This window comes from Fusarium redolens (assembly GCF_020744475.1).
Source record: "Fusarium redolens strain MPI-CAGE-AT-0023 chromosome Unknown BKA55scaffold_2, whole genome shotgun sequence".
In the NCBI taxonomy this organism is placed as follows: Eukaryota; Fungi; Ascomycota; class Sordariomycetes; order Hypocreales; family Nectriaceae; genus Fusarium; species Fusarium redolens.
The window spans coordinates 572,652-592,424 of NW_025763665.1; the positions used below are offsets into that span (position 1 = coordinate 572,652).

At 47.4% G+C, this 19,773-nt stretch overlaps 6 protein-coding genes across 6 annotated transcripts; 4 read left to right on the top strand and 2 right to left on the bottom strand.

The window, feature by feature from the left end:
- Positions 1–254: 254 nt before the first annotated feature.
- BKA55DRAFT_659632 (uncharacterized protein) lies at positions 255–3,259 on the top strand (the record flags this gene model as incomplete). The annotated part of the gene is made up of 9 exons (XM_046197540.1): positions 255–543; positions 596–834; positions 884–942; positions 998–1,254; positions 1,305–1,401; positions 1,453–1,677; positions 2,045–2,108; positions 2,163–2,493; positions 2,715–3,259. 9 exons carry the CDS (start codon positions 255–257, stop codon positions 3,257–3,259), a joined length of 2,106 nt encoding a protein of 701 aa, XP_046054679.1.
- A 412-nt stretch (positions 3,260–3,671) lies between these two features.
- BKA55DRAFT_684137 (nuclear pore complex component-domain-containing protein) lies at positions 3,672–4,488 on the bottom strand (the record flags this gene model as incomplete). The annotated part of the gene is made up of 2 exons (XM_046198600.1): positions 3,672–4,218; positions 4,274–4,488. The coding sequence occupies 2 exons, from the start codon at positions 4,486–4,488 to the stop codon at positions 3,672–3,674; spliced, it is 762 nt and encodes a 253-aa protein (XP_046054680.1).
- Positions 4,489–5,418: 930 nt separating this feature from the next.
- BKA55DRAFT_499107 (uncharacterized protein) lies at positions 5,419–7,450 on the top strand (the record flags this gene model as incomplete). Its single annotated transcript, XM_046186625.1, has 2 exons — positions 5,419–5,923; positions 5,970–7,450. 2 exons carry the CDS (start codon positions 5,419–5,421, stop codon positions 7,448–7,450), a joined length of 1,986 nt encoding a protein of 661 aa, XP_046054681.1.
- Positions 7,451–8,008: 558 nt separating this feature from the next.
- On the top strand, positions 8,009–8,768 carry BKA55DRAFT_500650 (ERG2/sigma1 receptor-like protein; the record flags this gene model as incomplete). Its single annotated transcript, XM_046186766.1, has 2 exons — positions 8,009–8,378; positions 8,431–8,768. 2 exons carry the CDS (start codon positions 8,009–8,011, stop codon positions 8,766–8,768), a joined length of 708 nt encoding a protein of 235 aa, XP_046054682.1.
- Positions 8,769–13,247: 4,479 nt separating this feature from the next.
- Positions 13,248–15,729, top strand: BKA55DRAFT_711247 (POT family-domain-containing protein; the record flags this gene model as incomplete). Its single annotated transcript, XM_046200800.1, has 6 exons — positions 13,248–13,528; positions 13,600–13,628; positions 13,683–14,136; positions 14,184–14,232; positions 14,347–14,725; positions 14,781–15,729. The coding sequence occupies 6 exons, from the start codon at positions 13,248–13,250 to the stop codon at positions 15,446–15,448; spliced, it is 1,860 nt and encodes a 619-aa protein (XP_046054683.1). The 3' UTR covers positions 15,449–15,729.
- Positions 15,730–16,220: 491 nt separating this feature from the next.
- On the bottom strand, positions 16,221–17,006 carry BKA55DRAFT_154866 (uncharacterized protein). The gene is made up of 2 exons (XM_046184960.1): positions 16,485–17,006; positions 16,221–16,431 (listed from the first exon to the last, which is right to left on the bottom strand). Exons 1-2 carry the CDS (start codon positions 16,830–16,832, stop codon positions 16,282–16,284), a joined length of 498 nt encoding a protein of 165 aa, XP_046054684.1. The 5' UTR covers positions 16,833–17,006; the 3' UTR covers positions 16,221–16,281.
- Positions 17,007–19,773: the final 2,767 nt, after the last annotated feature.

A 19,773-nucleotide genomic window follows, 5' to 3' on the forward strand; every position in this document is an offset into this window, starting at 1 on the left:
TACTGTCCCTGATCAAAATGTATGTGGTTTGCTTGTGTTGCCCTGCTCCATCCTTCCTTTAAGAGGTACTAAGGTATGCATCCTTCCAAGACACTAGCAACTGTATGTAAAGTGCATGAAATAGAAGAAAGTGTTCGCTTGATTTCTTCAATACCCAATACCTTGTAGAAAAACTTCAATCTAATTCAATCTTATACTGACAATTGCCTTATTACCTAACAGTATGCTGGCAGGCAGGTATATACATAATATGGATGTTGTTGACTTTCCAGAAGTTCCCTCCGGGGCTTCGACCCGAATCGATACCTTGCAGTCCGGCGTCTCCCCGACGGGACCCCAGTTCCCGCACGTTGTTACATGGACATCAACATGCCGAAGCCGGCCTTAATATTTGTTCATTCAATGTCGCTAGGCTTAAGTCCGCCATTTATAAAGAGCTCAAGGCCTCGATCTCTTGGTTCTTGTCTTCATTCATTTTTATCTTAAGTACTTCGCCAATCACGTCATACGCAGTATACATCATGGCCTCATCCGCCCTCCAGCGTAAGCAGATCCTCTGAAGCTCGTTAAAGCATCATCATAACAGCTATCGTAGGTCTCGTACGCTTCGTACCAAGATCTAGTCCTTCCAAGATCCTTATCGGTCAGCCAGCAGACAAGGATATCGATGTTGGTGCTGCCTTACGCAAGGGTCAAGAGGTTGCTGTCAATGTTTGGTCAGGCTCATCAGTCCTATCCCCAGGATCCTCGACTGGCACTACTGAAACCATTGACCGCGTCCTGTCCCCTCTTGCCCAAAACGAGATCGGCACTATTCGATGTGTCGGTTTGAATGTATGTCAATTTACTTCTGAAATCGCAGGATACTGACTCGCCATCTCAGTACAGAAAGCACGCGGCCGAATGTGGACTTGATCCCCCAGCAATCCCAGTCATCTTCATGTAAGCCTGCCTGATTAGTAAGACAAGACTAGGCCTTGAGTTGACCTGTATATAGGAAACCAGCGACAACGATCGTCGATCCTTGGCCAGCCCGTGGGACCATTCCCAAGCTGAGCCAGGTTGACGAGTCTGGTGATTACGAGGCAGAATTGGCTGTGGTTATTGGTAAGACGGCTAAGAACGTTAGCGAGGCCGAAGCTTTGGACTACGTTCTCGGATATACTGCCGCCAACGATGTTTCCAGCCGTACTCAACAGCTTAACCAATCTCAATGGTCCTTCTCAAAGAGCTTTGATGGGGCTTGTCCATTAGGTAAGTTCATCTGAGGTTATGGTTGATTGAGCTAACAATTCCACTTATAGGCCCAACACTGGTTCTCAAATCTCTTATTACAGACCCTACTAAGCTTCACATGCGAGGGTTAAAGAACGGCGAAGTGTATCAGGAGAGCGGCACTGAGTAAGAAGTATCAAACCAAGTTATGTGAGCTTTCCTACTGACCTCACTTAGTGACCTCATCTTTTCTGTCCCTAAGATTATCAGCTGGCTGTCTCAAGGTACTACACTCCCTCCAGGAACTGTCATTGTCACTGGCACCCCCGCAGGTGTTGGAATGGGCCGAACGCCGAAGGATGCGCTTCGGCACGGCGACGAATTTGCGGTTGAGATTCTGCCTCATATTGGAACACTCACCAACATATTCGAGGATGAGAAGAGCGGCTTCATGACCAAGTTGTAAACTCGCAACTGGGTATATAATTACATATAATCGCTCTGGTGACCATTGGTTCAATAAATGGAGATACAATATGAGTTCTTGAATGAAATGTCCTAGGAATCATTGAACTGGTCAAAAATGCAAGCACTGGCGACTGACTTGATAAAAAGAGCCAAGACATGTCAGCGTGAGCACTACGTAATGTGCTGTCTCACTACTTTGTTGTCTTTGCACACCTTCGATTACATCTCTATTGTAAGCTACTTACAATTATCCGGCATACCCTGATTGTATTTAACCTGGAGAGTTCAGCTGACTGATCGCAAAATCAACCACTACAACTGTTCTCCTGTTACTATTGTCAACCTTTACTTTTATCAAGAGTATTGTAAGAATGTCAGGCCACGTTACTGTGCCTGAGACGATGAAGGCATTGAGACTGGTTGAGGTAAAGTTGTCTACACCTAGACCTTGTGCTTTTCTAACTCGTTGACACATTTAGTTTCATAAGAACTACAGACTTCTCCATGATGTCCCAGTGCCAAAGCCAAAGCCCGATGAAGTTCTCATCCGTGTGGCAGCCGCTGGCTTTTGTCACACTGATATCATGGTTTATCATGGCATAACCCAGGTACCATTACCTTTCATCGGCTCTCATGAACCGGTTGGAACAATAGTCGGTCTTGGCTCTGATGTGTCTGAGATATGGCATGTAGGGGATCGTGTGGGAGTTACAAACTTCATGGATCCTTGCGAAGGCTGTAATGGATGTAAGTGGGCCATGCAGGGTCTTGGGTCGCTCGATCCACGTTTCTGTGATAATAGGACTATGTGTGGCATCATTCGTCGTGATGGGGCCTTTGCCGAATACATGACTTCTTGGCATGGTGCTGTTATTTCCTTGCCTGACAGCATAAGTTTTGAGCAGGCAGCTCCTTTGATGTGTGCCGGGGTGTGTTTGTTTCCCAGAGCCAAGAGTATTCTATTGCCTATGCTGACAGCCAATCTCAGGCAACTGTGTGGCATGCCATTAACCAGGCAGATATGAAAAAAGGCGAGACCATCGGCATCATCGGTATAGGTGGCCTTGGAGTTTTGGGTATTCAATTCGCAAAGGCCCGAGGCTATCGGGTGGTGGCTATTGACAACCATGAGGTTGGTTTGAAGCTCGCTTCAGGAGTTCCCTCTCACCTCCAACCGGATCTCACACTCAAGCTTAATGACCCAGAAACCATTCAGAGGATCTCTGATTTTACCGATGGAATCGGTCTCGATGCTGCCATTGTATGCACCAGCGACGACGATGCTAATGACTGGGCTGCTCAGCGATTGCAACCAAGAGGAGTATTGGTCGCCGCTGGCTTTCCTGAGCATGGTCTCAAATTCGACCCAATGAATCTCATCTTGAGAGAGATCGTCGTCAAGGGGACAGTCCATGGTAGCATGAGTGAGACTAGAGAGATGATAGAATTTGTAGTTCAGCATGGAATACGCAGTCATTTGACTTTGCTCACGATGGAGGAGGCAGAAGATATCGCGGCCAAGTCAGAAGCCCGCGCTTTCACGGGTCGTCCTGTTGTCAAAATTGGGATGCAGTGAAGGGAATTGGCCTGAAATCGTTGTCGTTTCCTTGACTGTTTGACTGCGGCTGGAGAGCCATAAGAAATGCTATGTTCTTAAGAATGCCCCCTCCCTACGCATGTCAACATGAGATAATCATGCAGTTTTGAGCTTATCGAATACTCAGTTCGGTCTTTCCGCAGCGATCTCCTTGAATCACTCATCAGATGGTGCATTTAGATCATTAGTTTTGTTATTGAAGAGTTTCCTGAATTCCGCTGCGAACCCTTCACAGGAATATCAACATCGGGTCTTTCTTCTAACAGGCCAGATTCCATGCACGCTTGATACGGTGTCTCCCGGCCGAATGACAAGACTCATATAACTCCGGCCCTTCTTGTATCACGAACATGCTTGTCCAAAACGTCCAACTTCATTACGCAATCCTGAATCACAAGTTCCAGGCATTACTTGACGATCGCCGTCCCTTCTCGTATAACCACTTGCTGTTCAATCCGACGCTTGTCCGCTTACCTCCAGCCGAACCGGGAGAGGCAGGATCTGAGAAGAGGTTGGCAGAAGAGCTAGCCGCAAATGGGCTTGTTGATCCAAATGAAGACCTTCTTCCATTGCCAAAACTGTTGACGCTCTTCTGGAAAAGAGGGCTGCCTAACGGTGAGCCAGTCGCTCCCTGTACAAGAGGACTTCCTCGACCAGAAAGAGGTGAGCTGCCGTAGCTTCCTCGGCTTCCAACAGAGCCACCTATGGAGGGTGTGCGTGAGTATCGAGGAGGCGTGCTGAACTTCGCATCGGGGGTCGGGGCGGCCGAGGAGGGGTCCAGGCCCAGCAGCTTGCGCTGAGCAGGTGTCAGAGGGATATCGGAGAGATCGTCTTTCGGTCGAATCAAGGGCAGACACGCGATACCAATGTTGATAAAGGGTATGAGGTTGAGAATAAACCATGCCCAGCTCAAGTATATCCTGAAAGAGCTAGGGACACTAAAGACTAAAGTTAGCAACTGGTAGGTCGCAAAGGATGTCCGCGAAAACTCACACTTGAGAGCCAATGTTAAGCTTGGCTAAGAGCTGCGCAGACCAGAATCCTAGCAGCGCAATGACATTATAGGCGATCTGGCGCACATTCTTCTCGGAGAAGGTCGTCGCATTACGACGCCTGGCGATCTCGTTGAGTCGTGGGTGACGCCAAGTACCTGGGCTATCGGTCACTGGAGGACCGCCAATGGTAGCCGTTCTGACGGGAGTGGCCATTTTGGGTGTCTGGAGTTTAAAAGACGTGAAGCGCTGCTGACAATATTGGGTTTGGGTTTGGTCCTGTTGTTTGTCGAATGTCCTTCAGTCTCTTGAACGTTCCGCAAGATACTGGCCAGTTCTCTGCGATGTCTCGAAACTTCAAAAGAGAAAGTTTCCCGTCTATAACGTCCCTGTTGGTTAGTATGTATATCGTCCTGGCCGAAGCCGTGGTGAGCTTGGTTGCTCCCTTTGGTATGGGATTTGTTGATGTAAAGAGATGAGGAAGTGCGATCCCCTGGTAGAAAACACAATGCCTAGGCCGCTGCTACAGCTTAGCTCTGGTCGTTGCAGCGCGACCAGCACGGACCATGCATAAATTGACGCCACAATATTGCTTCAAGCCACAGTGCTTTCGGCCTCCTTGCTCCACTGAACACCTCCCTGCCTTACCTAAAGTACGGAGTCCCTAGTCGTGAATCAGGTACGACGGGCTCCTGTGGTAATGTACCGTGACGCGCTCAGCAACTTCCCGGCTCGTGGGCGTATCTGCTGCCCCAGGCAAACTAACGCAAGACAAGGAAAAGGCTGAGGAGAGCAACTGGCAACTTCGCTTCTTCCATTACTTCCGTTCCCATCTCCATTTCTTCCCAACGTATCAGCAACCTCCAGAACCTCAACTCTTTCCATTTTATTCTAAAACACCAACACTAATACTATCATCATCGTCGCATACGCAACCCACAAACAATCTGCGCGCAATCTGGTTTTCGGCCCAGTCATCGTCAATCAATCCCCACCTCCGTCTCCCTGCCAAACATTGATACTCCAGCTGAATTGTCCTTTCGCGATGCGCCGTTAATTAATCCACACGACTTGATCTTGAACCTCCATTTCTCGCGACCCCTTGCGAATACCCTCATTTTTTGGCAAAAGCCACAATCACCTACAATGGCGTCTCCTGCCTCGCTTGCCGCGACGTCTGAGGTCGATCCTCCCAGCTCACCTGGCCAGCCCGAAGCCAAGTCTTTTGTCTCGCGAGCCATGACCGAGGACGACGATACTCAGATGGCCAATGCCACTCCCGATCCTCAAGAAAAATCGTCGCGAGGTAAAACCAAATCATCACAGAATAAGGACGTCGCAAATCAACCGACGATCGGCAAGATACGCCATCTAAAGAAGGAAGATGGCGAGCCTCTTTGGAGGGAAGACATTCAATATGACTTCCTCAAGGCCGTGTTCGACAATGAGCAGTGTGTTTTTACCAATTCATATGAACCAAAGCGACTCCAGCGTCAATGCTTTGCCGATCTGTATATCGATACAATGTCCCGCAGCTCAAAGACCAGCAAGGTGCTTCGCGACAAACTGCTAAGTGATAGAGAAGCCGCGAAAGGAATGGCTATGGTGTGTCTTCTTGTCAACATGGGCCGAATGAATACCACTCTAAATTGTAAGTTTAATCTTCTCACTCTTGAAACCACTGCTAACATTTCCAGTCTTTCCTGAGATGAGAGCTCAGCTCCGCACATACCACGCCATCCCATCACTTCAAGCTCGCCAGGATCCTCATGCTTACAAGCAGCTTCAGGATGCACCTCGTCTCAAATCTATTCTAAAAGGTGGCGCGGAAGATCGAGAGGAACCCAACTCTCTCGACAAAATTAAGCAGCTGGACACTCCTCGCACAAATCCTGTCAATCTCATATTTGTCATGTGCAACACAGCTCAGAAAATCGCCGAGCTTCACTTTCCTCGCCACCGCGAACTCCACGACCTGATTATGAGAACTGAATACACGAGCAAGTCGAGAGCGAATGCATTTCTCTGGCTTATGTGGTTCTATCTTGAATCTGATTTCACGGAAGAAGGCTGCGAGGAGAATCCTTTCGGGCCTGGGGTTGACTACGGGCTAGATGTTGCAAACCAGGGCGTGCCTGAACTCGTGGAGATGACCCCAGAAGAGAAAGCAAAAGAAAACGTGGACACTGAAGAAGAGATTGAGTTTGGACGCTCCAAACAGAAAATGAGGGCGAAGATTCTTGAAATGGACCAGGCTCTCCTCAATGAGAGAGACACTAAGAGAGGCAAGATGCGACCATCGTTCGCTGATGAGGGCCCAGCCATCCTCCCCCGCATCAGACCCTCGAAACATGAGTCTGATATGGATAGCACACGGTCAACACCTCCGCCTAGGGCCCTTGGTCGCGGTCTTACCTCGAATCGCAGAGGCGCACCCCTCAAATATCAGATTTTTGAGGGCTCATCTCCGGCACATACTGTCAACGAGGGTGTTGTTGCAAGAAAGCCCCGCCCCCCAACAGCGCATCAACTCGCTGTTGAGCGAAACAGGAGTCAAAGGGTCGAGTACATTCTTGACCGGGGTCTTCGTCGCCAACATCACAAGAGTCGAAAGCTCAGGCGGCAAGATGGTGCTGTTTTCAGAGCCTATCAAAGACTCCAGGTCCAAGAAGATCCTTTTGAAGACAGCGATGATGAAACTTCAACTCCTCGGAACCTCACATATGGAGACAAGACTCCAGGGCCTTTCAGAGAGAAGGGCGTAGGTGGTCTTTGTCTTCTTACAAAGGAGAAGGACGACTTTGGTGAAGAAGTTAGTGCCTACGCCGGAGCGTTGAGACGGGCGACAAGGCGTCTAGCTCGTTGGGGGCCACGGTCATCAGAGCTTGGTGTCATTGCTCCAGTCAAGCGGCCCAGACCAAAGAAGCCGGAAGAGGATGATGCAGATCTCGATCTGGATGACGATATGGACAAGCAGAACGGTGACCTGAACGGTGATGCCAATGGTGATGTTACACTTGGGGATCTCACAGTGGGAGACATGACGGCAGGCGACATAACCATGGGTGACGTTACAATGGATGATGCCGAGATTGAAGATCAGACAGTTCTTCACGACGACGAAGATGTGGATGATGCCGATCGGACAGAGGTCATGGGAGATTCAGACGTGGATTAGAAACCAACAGGAAGAAGACGGCATGTGTAACTCTACTTGAAAGGCATGAGGGAATATTTAGCGATTTACAGAAGCTATCGCGTCGGGACTGGGCTTGGGATTGGAGTTGGTTTTTGCTATTTCTCCCCCAATTTTGAGGTGTAATTGTACGGCGTTGAAAGAACCACGCATACACAGAGGTTGCGGTGAGGAACAATGGGGAAAAGCAATGCTTTTTTCTTTGATGGTTTGCATAAATAGCCAATAGATTTATATGTTTGACGAGGCTGAAGATATTGATAATTGCGAATACAAATACGAAAACGAAGCTATGAGCTGGCAGATAAAATTCACATGGGTGCCAAGACTAGAAAATTGCGGTCGGAAACGCGATGCGGAACGGTCAAGCTGTTGATGGGCTAATGCCGGGGCCGGGCGGCTCCAGGGTCCAGCTCCGAACGGATTATTAAGTTAATTTCCGGGGCTCAACAGAAATTGTGAACTAATAACCCCTTCTTCACGCGATTGATTTGTGACGACTTGTTCCTTTCAACTTGTTCAACTTTGTCGGTAAACAAAATGGCAAAGAACAAGTCAAAGTCAAAGTCCTCTGCGGCCGCCGCGTCGCAGGGCAGCGGCCTCAACAAGCTCCTCCTGGTTCTCGGTCTCCTCACTGCTCTCCTGAGCTCTGTCGTCTACTTTGTCGAGCAGAACCTTAACCAGTTCTACATCTTCGACCTCGATCACCTCGACGATCTTTCTAAGCGAGCTATCGCTAAGCACGGAGAAGACACCCGATCGGTTGTGCAGTACATTGTCACGGAGCTTAACGAGAAGGTTCCTGAGCACATCAACCTCAAGGAGGAATGGGTCTTTAACAACGCGGGCGGTGCTATGGGTGCCATGTACATCATCCACGCCAGTGTTACCGAGTACCTCATCATCTTTGGTATGTTCCTCTGCTGCAATTGCACATCAATCACTAACATTCTGTCAAACAGGCACTGCCATTGGTACTGAGGGCCACACTGGTCGCCACACCGCCGACGACTACTTCCACATCCTGTCTGGAACTCAGCTGGCTTACGTTCCTGGCGAGTACAAGGCCGAGGTGTACCCCGCCGGCAGCATCCACCACCTCCGCCGCGGCGATGTCAAGCAATACAAGATGCCCGAGGGCTGCTTTGCGCTCGAGTACGCTCGCGGCTGGATCCCTCCCATGCTCTTCTTTGGCTTTGCCGATGGCCTTTCCAGCACCCTCGACTTCCCTACACTCTGGGATACCACTCGCATCACTGGTCGCGAGATGATCAACAACTTGATCAAGGGCAAGCTGTAAAGGAAATTCCTAGGTCTTGTGAAAATGGGATAACCTTTTAGATCAAAGGAGATTGTATGTTTACCATTTGGGAGCTTGAGAGAAATGCAATAGAGTTGGATATGAAAAAGGGCCTTGGTCACGGCTGTACCACTAGATTTTTCTAATCGGAAAGATACCCGTTAGTATGGATTCGCATTTGGATCCTAAAATTGTTTCAGATATCATTATCGATTACGCGAACCATCAATGCTATGAATTGCATGCACATTAGTCTTTTCAACGGTTTTGTCAGGAAGTATAGAGTCCCTCTGAATCTTGAGGAAGAATCCCATGTCCCCGGCCTTCTCCCGTTCTTTCTCTTAGACTGCCAAAACCTACCTGGGCGTGAGAAAGGTCCTGGTTCATATACCCTATCCAACTATTCTGCATAACGACTGTAGAACTCACGGCGCATTCTCGACCATCTTCGAAAATGACATCAATATACGCACCCCCGAAACAAAGCTTTCATCCGCGACTGGTAGATCGAGAAGATCGACTGGCTGAAGCTCGAGCTTCCTAAAAATGCTTTTTACGACTTATGGAACGCTGGTGAAGAAGACCTCGGCGATGTCCAGTGTTTCAAGTCATTGAATAAGTTGGTGGATTCTTGGGACCATAGCTCGATTAGTAAATCAGTATCGGCGGCTATATCACTCGAATTCGCCCATTGTTCGGTACATTCAGTGGAAGACACCTGTTTTTGAGTCGAGTGTCGACATCTTAGTCAACTGGTATCTGGCCGTTGGGTATGGACGGCTCCATGTCCATTGAAGGCTTGCCAGTAAATTGGCGGAGTCTGGTGGCCCATCCTCTGTTGTTGTTATTGCTGTTTGGGCGTACCAACTCCCCTTCCCCTTCTTCATCGTCTGTCACAGCGGGTCGTTTCCCGGATCGAAGTGTTAGTCGACGACCCCATCATATTCATGTGTTATCCTCAGGTAAGCAATCTTTGTTACCAGAACTCCAAGGCAAGAAATAATTACTTGACTCGTTGGCAGCATTGACTTCACAATATGTGAGTTCCGCACCGATACGTAGAGGTATACTTCATGCTATGTCTCACCTTGTCTTGATGATCTGGAAACATTGGAACATAGCTGACAAAGTACCTTCTGGTTGGCTTCACGAGTCCGGGGCTTGCTGTTTGGCATTGCGAATTGTGTTATTGCATTCCTTGTTTTTGCTCCTAATCCCAAACTTGGCAATGGCTTATCGCTACATCTAACATCAGAGTCGTCGGTTATTTGTAGACAATGTGATAGCTAGCTGAGACACAGGTGAAACAAACCCTCTCCTCTTTACGAGAAGGTCAGGCAAGGAAACTTAAGACTTGCATCCTAAAGTACAAAAAGATGTATGTAGATTTAGTATATATTTAGTGGACCTTTAGACTACCATAACCTCTCGCAATATCCATGACGGCTAGCATTACTCTACTATGAGGCTCACACTATGATACATAAAAGCTATACCTTATTAAGTCCTGATCTTTATAGAGGCGCAAAAAGGCTTTATAGAGTTTCTTTTATCCAACATAGGTCATTTGCTAGGTCCTGATCAGTTAGCTAAGTCACCTAACCCATGACAGCTGGTTTGCACGTAGATCTTACTGTACCTGCGTATTGTATAAATTCTCAGTATAGGTAAGGTTAGTAGGTAATTACCCACACATTGTTCTTCTCCAAGCTTTAGGGGATGTCAGGGGGCAACAGCCTCTGCCTAGGAGCAATGATGAGTTTAGTGTTATAGCCTCCAACTCTTTCTCTCTTAAATTTATTATAGTTTGAAATGGCTGTTTTAGGGCTGAACTTGGTGAACTCCACGCTGATAGCAGAGCTGTTGTTTTATTGTCTAGGAGAGCTTGAAGTCTTTGCCTTCGGAGTTTGCCTCAAACTTGACGCTCATGAAGGCCGGAGCCTTGGCCATACGCTGGGGGTTTGTTTGGAATATCTGGCCTCATTTTCGTTTTGGGGGAGGAAGAGGGAGGTTTTCGACAAAATATCCGACAGGGAAGAATGTCTCCCTAAGCCTTTTTTCATGTAGTGTTGGCATGATAACCATGTTGTCGTCGGAACTCTAAAGATAGAAAACTTTGTCAAAAAATGACTTCTGGAGCTCGGCGGTAACAGTTAGGTCTTCGCTCCGGTTGCAGGTCGGGAGTCTGAGGCCCTCAGGGAGTAAGAAGACTATGTAGTCTAAAGATCTACTAATCTATACTAAATTTACCTAAATCTTTTTATGTTTTAAGATAGAAGTCTTATATTTTCTTACTTGCCGTTCTTGTAAACAGGAGAGAGGGTTTATTTTACTAGTAGCTTAGCTAGGTGTCCAAACCAGGCAAGGCACTGTAAAACTCCTACAGAGATCATGGCATTAATACACATCGATATCCCTATTCATGACGACAGCGAAACAAGGTCGAGTAGCAATGTTGGTATTCTTCGAGGCATGAAGGGTTGTGCTAATCAAACCTCATTGGTTACAAACAGCTAATTCGAGAAAATGGTGGTCATCCACCGTAAGTTCAAGGGATCGTTCTTCAAGGGCATACCGAAGTACAGTACATACAAAAGAGATGTAGCATCTAACGCGTCCAGTCCTGACTACCGAACCTGGCAAGACATGTGGAATTTTGGAGTTCATGATGTTTGCAGTGATTCGAGAGTAAAGTACTCGTGACGAAGCTGCCAGAACCAACCGCTGTTGTGTTGTAATATCATCCGGCTGTCGATGCATCAATTATCCGATGATATCCGCTTCACCATCCTTTCCATACCACAACTGCCATATTGAGCAAATCACATTTGCTAAACAAACTCTTACTCCGGAATGTATGTCTCTCTGAACATAATGTCGGAAGCGGCGACTTGGCAATCAGAAAGTTCTGTATGGGTGAGTGTATTGATCCTGTCCAATCAAATTGCTGCGAATCATTGCTCGTTAAAAGAAGCTTAAATTAAGCTGCATTCAAGGATTATCGTAATGCGGGGCGATTAGGCGGGATTAGGAAGGTGCCATGCTGTCCACAGAACGGAGAGCTGGAGATGGTCTCGTGTGGTAGGGCCTGGCCGATAATATACGGTAGATGAACTCGGTGATGGGCACAAGAGATGTTGTTCTTTGTATGTTTCAAGAGATATATTGATTCGACGACGCTGGCTTACATTGTTCCTTCGGGGAACATTCTGTCACGACCTCCTAGCCCGAGGCCAAGATGGACCATTTATCAGTAATTCTTTAAGCATCAGCCATACTGGTACGGTGCTATGCAAGGGAGTAATTTTCGTATCCCATTGGTACGAGCCCTTATCATCGCCGACCAGGCAACCTTAAACTGACAACATGTAAATCTCATGCCATCCCCTACTTATCTATTCCGTGTTTATCATGCCCAGACTTACAAAAGTTCTTAAAGTTCCATGGATCTTCTTATGCCAAGATCCAGCAACGACCACCAGCACTTAGCCCCCCAGCGTCTATCTTGGCATCCTCGTTATCACGGGACGGCTGCAGGCTGGCTAATCAGGAACGTTTTGACTGCTTCGCATGCATACTGAGTTTAGCTCCGTAACCTTTGTGTCGCATTGTCGGAGCCATATCCTAACTTGGATTCCACAGATAAGGACTACACGGTTTGCCAAGTCGAAGGCATCAATACCTCGATACTCTGTTCCTTATGCAAAACGCTTCTCGCGACCAGAGGTGAAAGTCGCACAACTCTTGTGAGTACATTGGCGAAGCATTGCGACTGTAGAGCTTCAAAACATTGTCTTATATCCATACATAGGTGGCGCTTTGAAGTATTACACAGACCCTATCGCCCAGATGCAGAAATAAATTTCCCGAACATTGGCTTGCATTGGCAAGCTAAAAGACGCTACTAAGAACTTTTTTCCCTCTGCCAAGTAAATGTGAGACTAGTATACTGCAAAAGTTCAACCTCATCCTAACATGGAGCATTGAGATTGTACATACAGAGGTGTAAGATGCCCAACCAACAGTATGTACATCGCTTCCTTGATGACCGTACAATCCTGTCTCGACTATCAAGCTGCATGAGATATCTTGGCAGGATGAGAAGGAACCCATCCTTGTCGTGAGGCTCCTGGTATCAAGCCTTTTATAGTAGGTAGCAATGCGACCTTCTTCTTTCACTGCATCCTTGCGTTGAGATACATCCTCCTGACTTTCTAGATGCATATCTCGCGTTTTCTCGTCAGATCTGGCTTCTTGGCTTTGTCCCATTGCCTTCCTCTGGCCTCTTATTCGATGTCGATCGTACTCGGTGCTACCCGGTGTACAAGGTCCATTATGGTAGCATTGTCCGACACTCCAAAAGATATAAAACACCTCTCCCCGCGACGGACGTCTCTGTCTAGGATTTCTAAATTGCTGTTGTATTGACTTTTATCTTGTCTCATTCTTGCGGTGACAAAGATCAGCATACGTAAAACCATGGCGCCTGCAGGAGACAGTCTCGCCGAGCCCATCACCGTGGCCGGTCTCCGCGCTGAAGTCCTTGACGAGAAGCGAGCTTCTATCTCTGCCGAGAAAAGAGCCTCTATCGCCACCGACCCTCGTCCAGCCACTGCAGATGCGGGAGCTGTTACCCCCGCTGGTGGTGTCACACCAGATGGCCAGTTTCCGACTGCTGAAGAACTGGACACTTTACGCCGAGTCCCCAATAAAATTCCTATGAAGCTTTTCAGTATCGCCTTTATCGAGCTGTGTGAGCGGTAAGAACCCTGCCTTAGCAAGTGATTCCCCGAGTTTTGGCTTGGTCTAACTGGTTATGACTGACTAATAGTTTCTCATACTATGGCTGTACCGTTGTGTGTAAGTTTTCACTCAGCCTCGACAACATAAGTTCAGTCATATTAACTCATAAAGTCACCAATTTCATCCAGCAGAAGCTCCCCGAGGGCTCGACCACTGGTGCCGACCCTGAACAACCTGGTGCTCTCGGAATGGGTCAGCGCGCCTCGACTGGAATCACCACCTTCAACCAGTTCTGGCAATACTTTATGCCCCTTCTCGGAGCCTACATTGCTGACCAGTACTGGGGTCGTTATAAAACCATCAGTTGGGCCCTCGGGATCGATATTATCGGCCATATCATCCTGATTATGTCTGCCATCCCCCCCGTTATTGGCAATCAAGGTGGTGCCCTTGGCGCCATGATCATTGCTATCATTGTCATTGGTTTCGGAACTGGTGGCTTCAAACCGAACGTCAATCCTCTCATTGTTGAGCAGCTTGGCGAGCAGTACATGCATGTTAAGACTCTCAAGTCTGGCGAACGCGTTATCGTCGACCCTGCTGTGACGATCGAAAGGGTGTATCTGTGAGTATTCCCAGCACAACAAACACTTCAAAACTAAGACAAACAAGCTGGTTTTACTTCTGTATCAACGTAGGGGCTTTGGTAGGGCAGGTAACGGTGAGTAATTTGCGTTGTTCATCCCGAAAGTGAGGTTGTTGGTGTTTGGTGGTGAGGCTTGGCGTTGATGGCCAAGATTCCAGATGTCACAATTAATACTAACGCACGACGTAGATGGTCTTTGCGGAGAAGGAAATCGGCTTCTGGCTATCCTATACACTGCCAACGTTCATGCTCTGTCTGTGTCCGCTCGTGATGTGGTTCAACCGCCACAAGTATGAGCGAAGGCCTCCTGGCGGCTCGGTTCTGGGACAGGCACTTAAGACTTGGTTCCTGGCCCAGAAGGGCTGCTGGAGCATCAATCCAGTTGCTACATGGAGAAACCTTCATAAAGATGACTTTTGGGAGAAAGTAAAGCCCTCAAACTTCAGCCACGAGACCCGTCCTAAATGGATGACCTTTGACGACGCCTGGGTCGATGAGCTCAGCCGAGGATTCAATGCATGCGCTGTCTTCTGCTGGTACCCAATTTTCTGGCTCTGCTATAATCAGAGTAAGTTGCTTATTTTATTGAGATGAATTGTGTCAAGACTAACATAGGTAACTAGTCAACAATAACCTCATCTCCCAGGCCGCCGTGATGCAGCGCCATGGCGTTCCCAACGACATTCTTTCGAATCTCAATCCTTTCGCTCTCTTAATTTTCATTCCACTCAATGATTTCTTCATTTACCCTGCCCTTAGAAAAGCTGGTTTCCGCTTCACCCCCATAAAGAAGATCACGGCCGGTTTCTTCACTGGAGCTGCTGCCATGATCTGGGCTGCAGTTGTCCAGCACTATATCTACCAGAAGTCCGAGTGCGGGAAGTATGCTTCTGGTGAAGATTGCGCTGTCGTGGAAATCAATGTTTGGGCTCAAACCGGTAGTTATGTTCTCATTGCACTGTCTGAAGTGTTCGCATCTATCACTTCTCTTGAGTATGCCTTCTCGAAGGCTCCCAAGAACATGCGTTCCATGGTTCAGGCTGTTGCACTTTTCATGACAGCTTTCTCAGCTGCCCTTGGACAGGCTCTTGTTGGTCTTGCGGCCGATCCTCTTCTTGTTTGGAACTATGGTGTCGTTGCAATTCTAGCCGTCATAGCCGGGACATGCTTCTGGCTGCAATTTCGCAACCTTGACATCCATGAGGATGATCTCAATGCCCTCCCTGAGGGTCATGCTGGTGCAACTGCTGACGAGGAGGCTCCTCTGGGGAACAAGCGAGTTGATGAGTAAGACCAGACGCAGGGGATGCACAGCAGATGCTTGTTTACATTAGCTCGGGGTATCTGTCAAGTTATCAAGATTATATAGGGTGTACCCGTGAATAAACATGGTATGGGGTTTGTTGTAATGCGTAGCAGCAACTGCAGAGTACCATCTCTGCTCGCAATGTGAAGTGTTCGTCATCTCTACTGATACTTGTTTGGGGGATGGCAGAAAACCTAAGACTTTAATCCTATATAATAAAAATGCTTAGAATAATTTAGGATAATTTAGGATAAATTTAGTAAACTCTTTGACCAGTTTATTTTTGCTCCTTATTGTGCAGTCTTAAATCTTCTGTTACCCTAAGGCTCATCTCTGATTGAGAAGCTAACTCAACCCAAGATTCACTCTCTATTCCACCAAAAGCACACTCCCATTCAACTGGATGCCGCAATTATGACGACATAGGAAACTAATGCCTTGTTTAGAATGCAGAAAAAAGATAGTCCTCGGAGTTATGCCATATTATCTTTCGTACAGGATGTCACACACCAACAAAGACCCAAAGAGACCAGCCTGTGCGTTATCAAAAGGATCGCAACCAATCATCCGCCTCTACATTGCCAGAAAACAAGTCGCCTCAATCACAGAGACTTATCATTGGGGACGTGTGCAAGCCATCTTTTGTTTATACAACGGTGCACGCCGACACTCCAAATGATACATAATCAATTCTAACGCTTGAAAACACGTTTGAAAAGGTGAATTAAAGTATGATTAAGATAAATTGAGTGAGTCCTTCTGTTGCTGGTCGAGCGACACCATTTCTGGAGCAAATCGTCAGGAGTTGCTTTCTCAACTCATGTATAGTCTTTCTCCCGTAGGATGATGGCCTGGGGGCACGGCTCGCAACGACATCTGTGTCCGTAACTACTTGGTGCGAAGTGATAGGTGTGTTTGAGTCTTCGACGTTTGACATTCTGAATGTGGGAGTGAAGTTGGCGGTAGAGCTTGACACACAGGTTAGCTATCAGTTATTCCCACAAGCGATTTGGGATCTTACCAAGTAACCTGCGTTTATGCCCTTCCTCGGATTAACTGGATCTGATCCTTCATGAGCCCTTCGGTAAATTAAGCAGCCTTGACAGCGAGAGTCAGGGCCATAGTACCTGAATGCCCAAGGGCATGCACCAGGGCGTCGAGGCTCTTGACAAGCCGAGTTGCCGCAGACATCTGGGTTTCCCTGGGCCACCCAGACTTCATGCATTTGTGCATCAGTGATTAGGTCTTTGCGGTTTTTCGTGTCCTCAAGTGCAGGTAGCAGCCCGCACAGCGCATATCTTGGCCCTAGAACCGAAAGGTTTTTGCATTTGCAGGAGTTCGTGGTTCTTGACAAGCCGGGTTTCCACATACATCAGGATTGCCCCAGCCGACCCAAACCTCGTGCATCCTTGCATCGGTGATGAGATCTGGATTCTTTTCCTCTCTGTGCTTGTATCGGAATAGCCAACAAGCAGCGCAACGTCTGGCTTCAAAGAAGCCCTTCCATCTCCTCTCATCATTGAGACTGTCGAATGGTCGACCACAGTTAAAACAGTGGTCCTCTTGATTGGTTTCTCTCAACTACTCATAATGGAGAGTTCTGTTTGATGGCATTCAATTCTGGTTTTGTGCCAAAGGAAGGGCCCTATTGAGACCAATATCGGTAAAGTCAGTGAAGTCTAGTCCCCCATCTACTCTCGTGAGGAATCGAAACAAGGTCAAGGTGCCCGTGGAATTCTCATGCGCCACCTATGGAAGCTCCGAGGCTCGACCGTCGAGGTAAACTGATTACTGAGGTTACACAAATGTTCAATTAAGAGGTCCCACATTAGTTCTATTGTTCCTATTGCCAGCATACTCAAAAATAGAAACCACTTCAACAATAGAAAACACATTTGCATAGCTCAACATTACTTATATGCTATTACGATACATAAACTCGAATATGACTATTTTCTCTCTTGTTCGTCCTCGACATTATTCGTGATTCTCGCGCACAAAGTTTCGTTTTATATCACTGCTCCCAGCTGACTCTATCTCACTCACTTCAACATCGAAATAAAGCTTATCACAGTCTCAAACCATCGTGCAAACCCCCGTAAGTCTGCAAGTCTTATGGATCAGCATCGGTACTTGACTAATCTTCAAGCAAAAGATCCATTTTTCTTCAAAGGAACATCATCATGCCAAACCAACCGCCCCCTTCTGCTCCTCTCAGCGCAGAGCAGATGCGTGACGACCAAGAAGTCACCGCCAACCGTGGCGACCATACAACCGTCTTCGAACCAAAATCTTTCTCCCTGCCTGAGTAGTTCAGCTTCAATGATCTTCTCCAGGAATGGTGTGACGCTCGTCCAGTAACTATACTCTGGTATTCCAACAATGATATCACATTCTTGCCACGGCTACTCCCAAAGAAACTGCGCCAGACTTCAGTTAATGTCGGTAACTTCACCGACAATCTTCCCACCACACCCTCCAAACGCAAGCGTGGGATGACCGCGCAGGACAACAGTCACCGTATAGCCAATGCTCCCGCTTTTCTAAGCGTGGAGTTCAAGTATGAGGCTGAAGGTAGAGAATTCAACCTCGTCTGGAAAGATGGAGGAAGCACCAAACCCCTGCAAGATTCATCAAGCTCTAGGCCATCGAAGCGGCCATCGTGAACTGAGATAGAAATGAGAGAGCCAGAGTGGAGGAGTATAACACGAAACTGATCATCGCGCTCGCCCGCATGCGAATCGTTCGGTTCGCCCAAGCGGGAACTGACGCTTTCCCGTACATCCCCCAAGGCCTTCGGGTCAACAACAGAACAATTATGTGCAAGCTCATCAGTGATGAGTTCGAGGAGCACTATAATATGATCAAGGCTGTCCATGAGGGCCTTAGCCGCCGCAAGCTCGGCGCTCCTAACTATATGATGTAGACATGAAGCACGCGTGTTAAGCTAGACGGACAATGGAAGCAAGCATATTGGTGGAAGGGTTATATCGTTGCTTTAAGCTATTTGCTTTCTGTTTTGTTTTTCTCTTTTTTTTTTTATCTCTATTATGATGAGGAACTGGGGCGAGGGATATTGCAATACCAGCATCAAGCGTAGCTGATGGGCGCAGCAATTGATATAATTTTGACTTTAACTTGGTTTCTCCTTTTTGAAATGTACAAATATGTGTGATATATGGTATTGACTGTGGTACAGATATAGGACATACAGTTTTGGGAGACATAAGCCTGACTCAAAAGAGAACAGTAGTTTCATCATTGTGGATAGCCAGTAAGGATCAGTATCTCGAGCTCAAAACTCTGTCGGTGATAAGACTCTTACAACATTCGCTGCAGTCATCCTCTCGCCTGGGTAGTATCAGAGAGTCTCAATTAGCCCTCAACGGCCCTAGACACTTCTGATCAAGCTTCGAGATATACATTGGAACCTTTGGATCTCCGGCTTCAGCTCCGCGGCATCTTGGAAATATTGTATCAAATTGTGTATCTTATCAGCTGCGGGTGAGGCATGTGATATCCCTATGTCCGAGCACCTGGAGTCACGATTAGAGTGGATAGAACAATTCTTTGGAGGTGATCGCTGCCACAATTGTTTGACATGTATAGAACGGAACTCCCTATTGATTGTACTTCAACTCAGTATAAGTTTACTTTAATTGTTTCGTTGTTGAAGAGTTTCGTTTGATCTTAGGTTCAGAGTCCTGGGAGATAAGGAGAGGCATCACAGATAACACCCTGACCACCCTCTCTTACAATGCCCCTAATCATGCTAGATAACGGAAAGTTCATCCCCTTGTCACCCCGGATTTATCCCCCACGCGGCGTGTAACTCGACCGCCGTGGAGAGAACCTTGGCGAGTTTGTGATTCCGGGGGACTAAATGTAGCAATTCTTGTCCTTATGTCATTCTTACGCTGTGATCTGAACTTCACCAGGAAAGCATGGAAGTGCCACATGTCATAACATACAAAACAAATTTCTCGAGAAGAAGCATAACCCCACGCACTCTTACATGGGAGCCACATTCAACGGTACGGAGGGCGGATACGCGGGGGTGGTAAATGGCGTTGCCATGATATACAGTTAAACCTTGTTATGACAAACCAGCATCTTGGTGTAAGGGGACAGATAAACATGGTGGTGTTATCCATGGCGAGGTGGTCGTTTATTAATCTAGTATTCCCATGGCTCTAGTCGCGTATAAGAAGCAGCTGAAGTCCCTGTTTCATTACAGCTCAGTCCAGGTCAGTCATCTGTCATCCACGTTCACTCTACATGCTATCGTTCCACCTCTTTTGCCAGCTCTT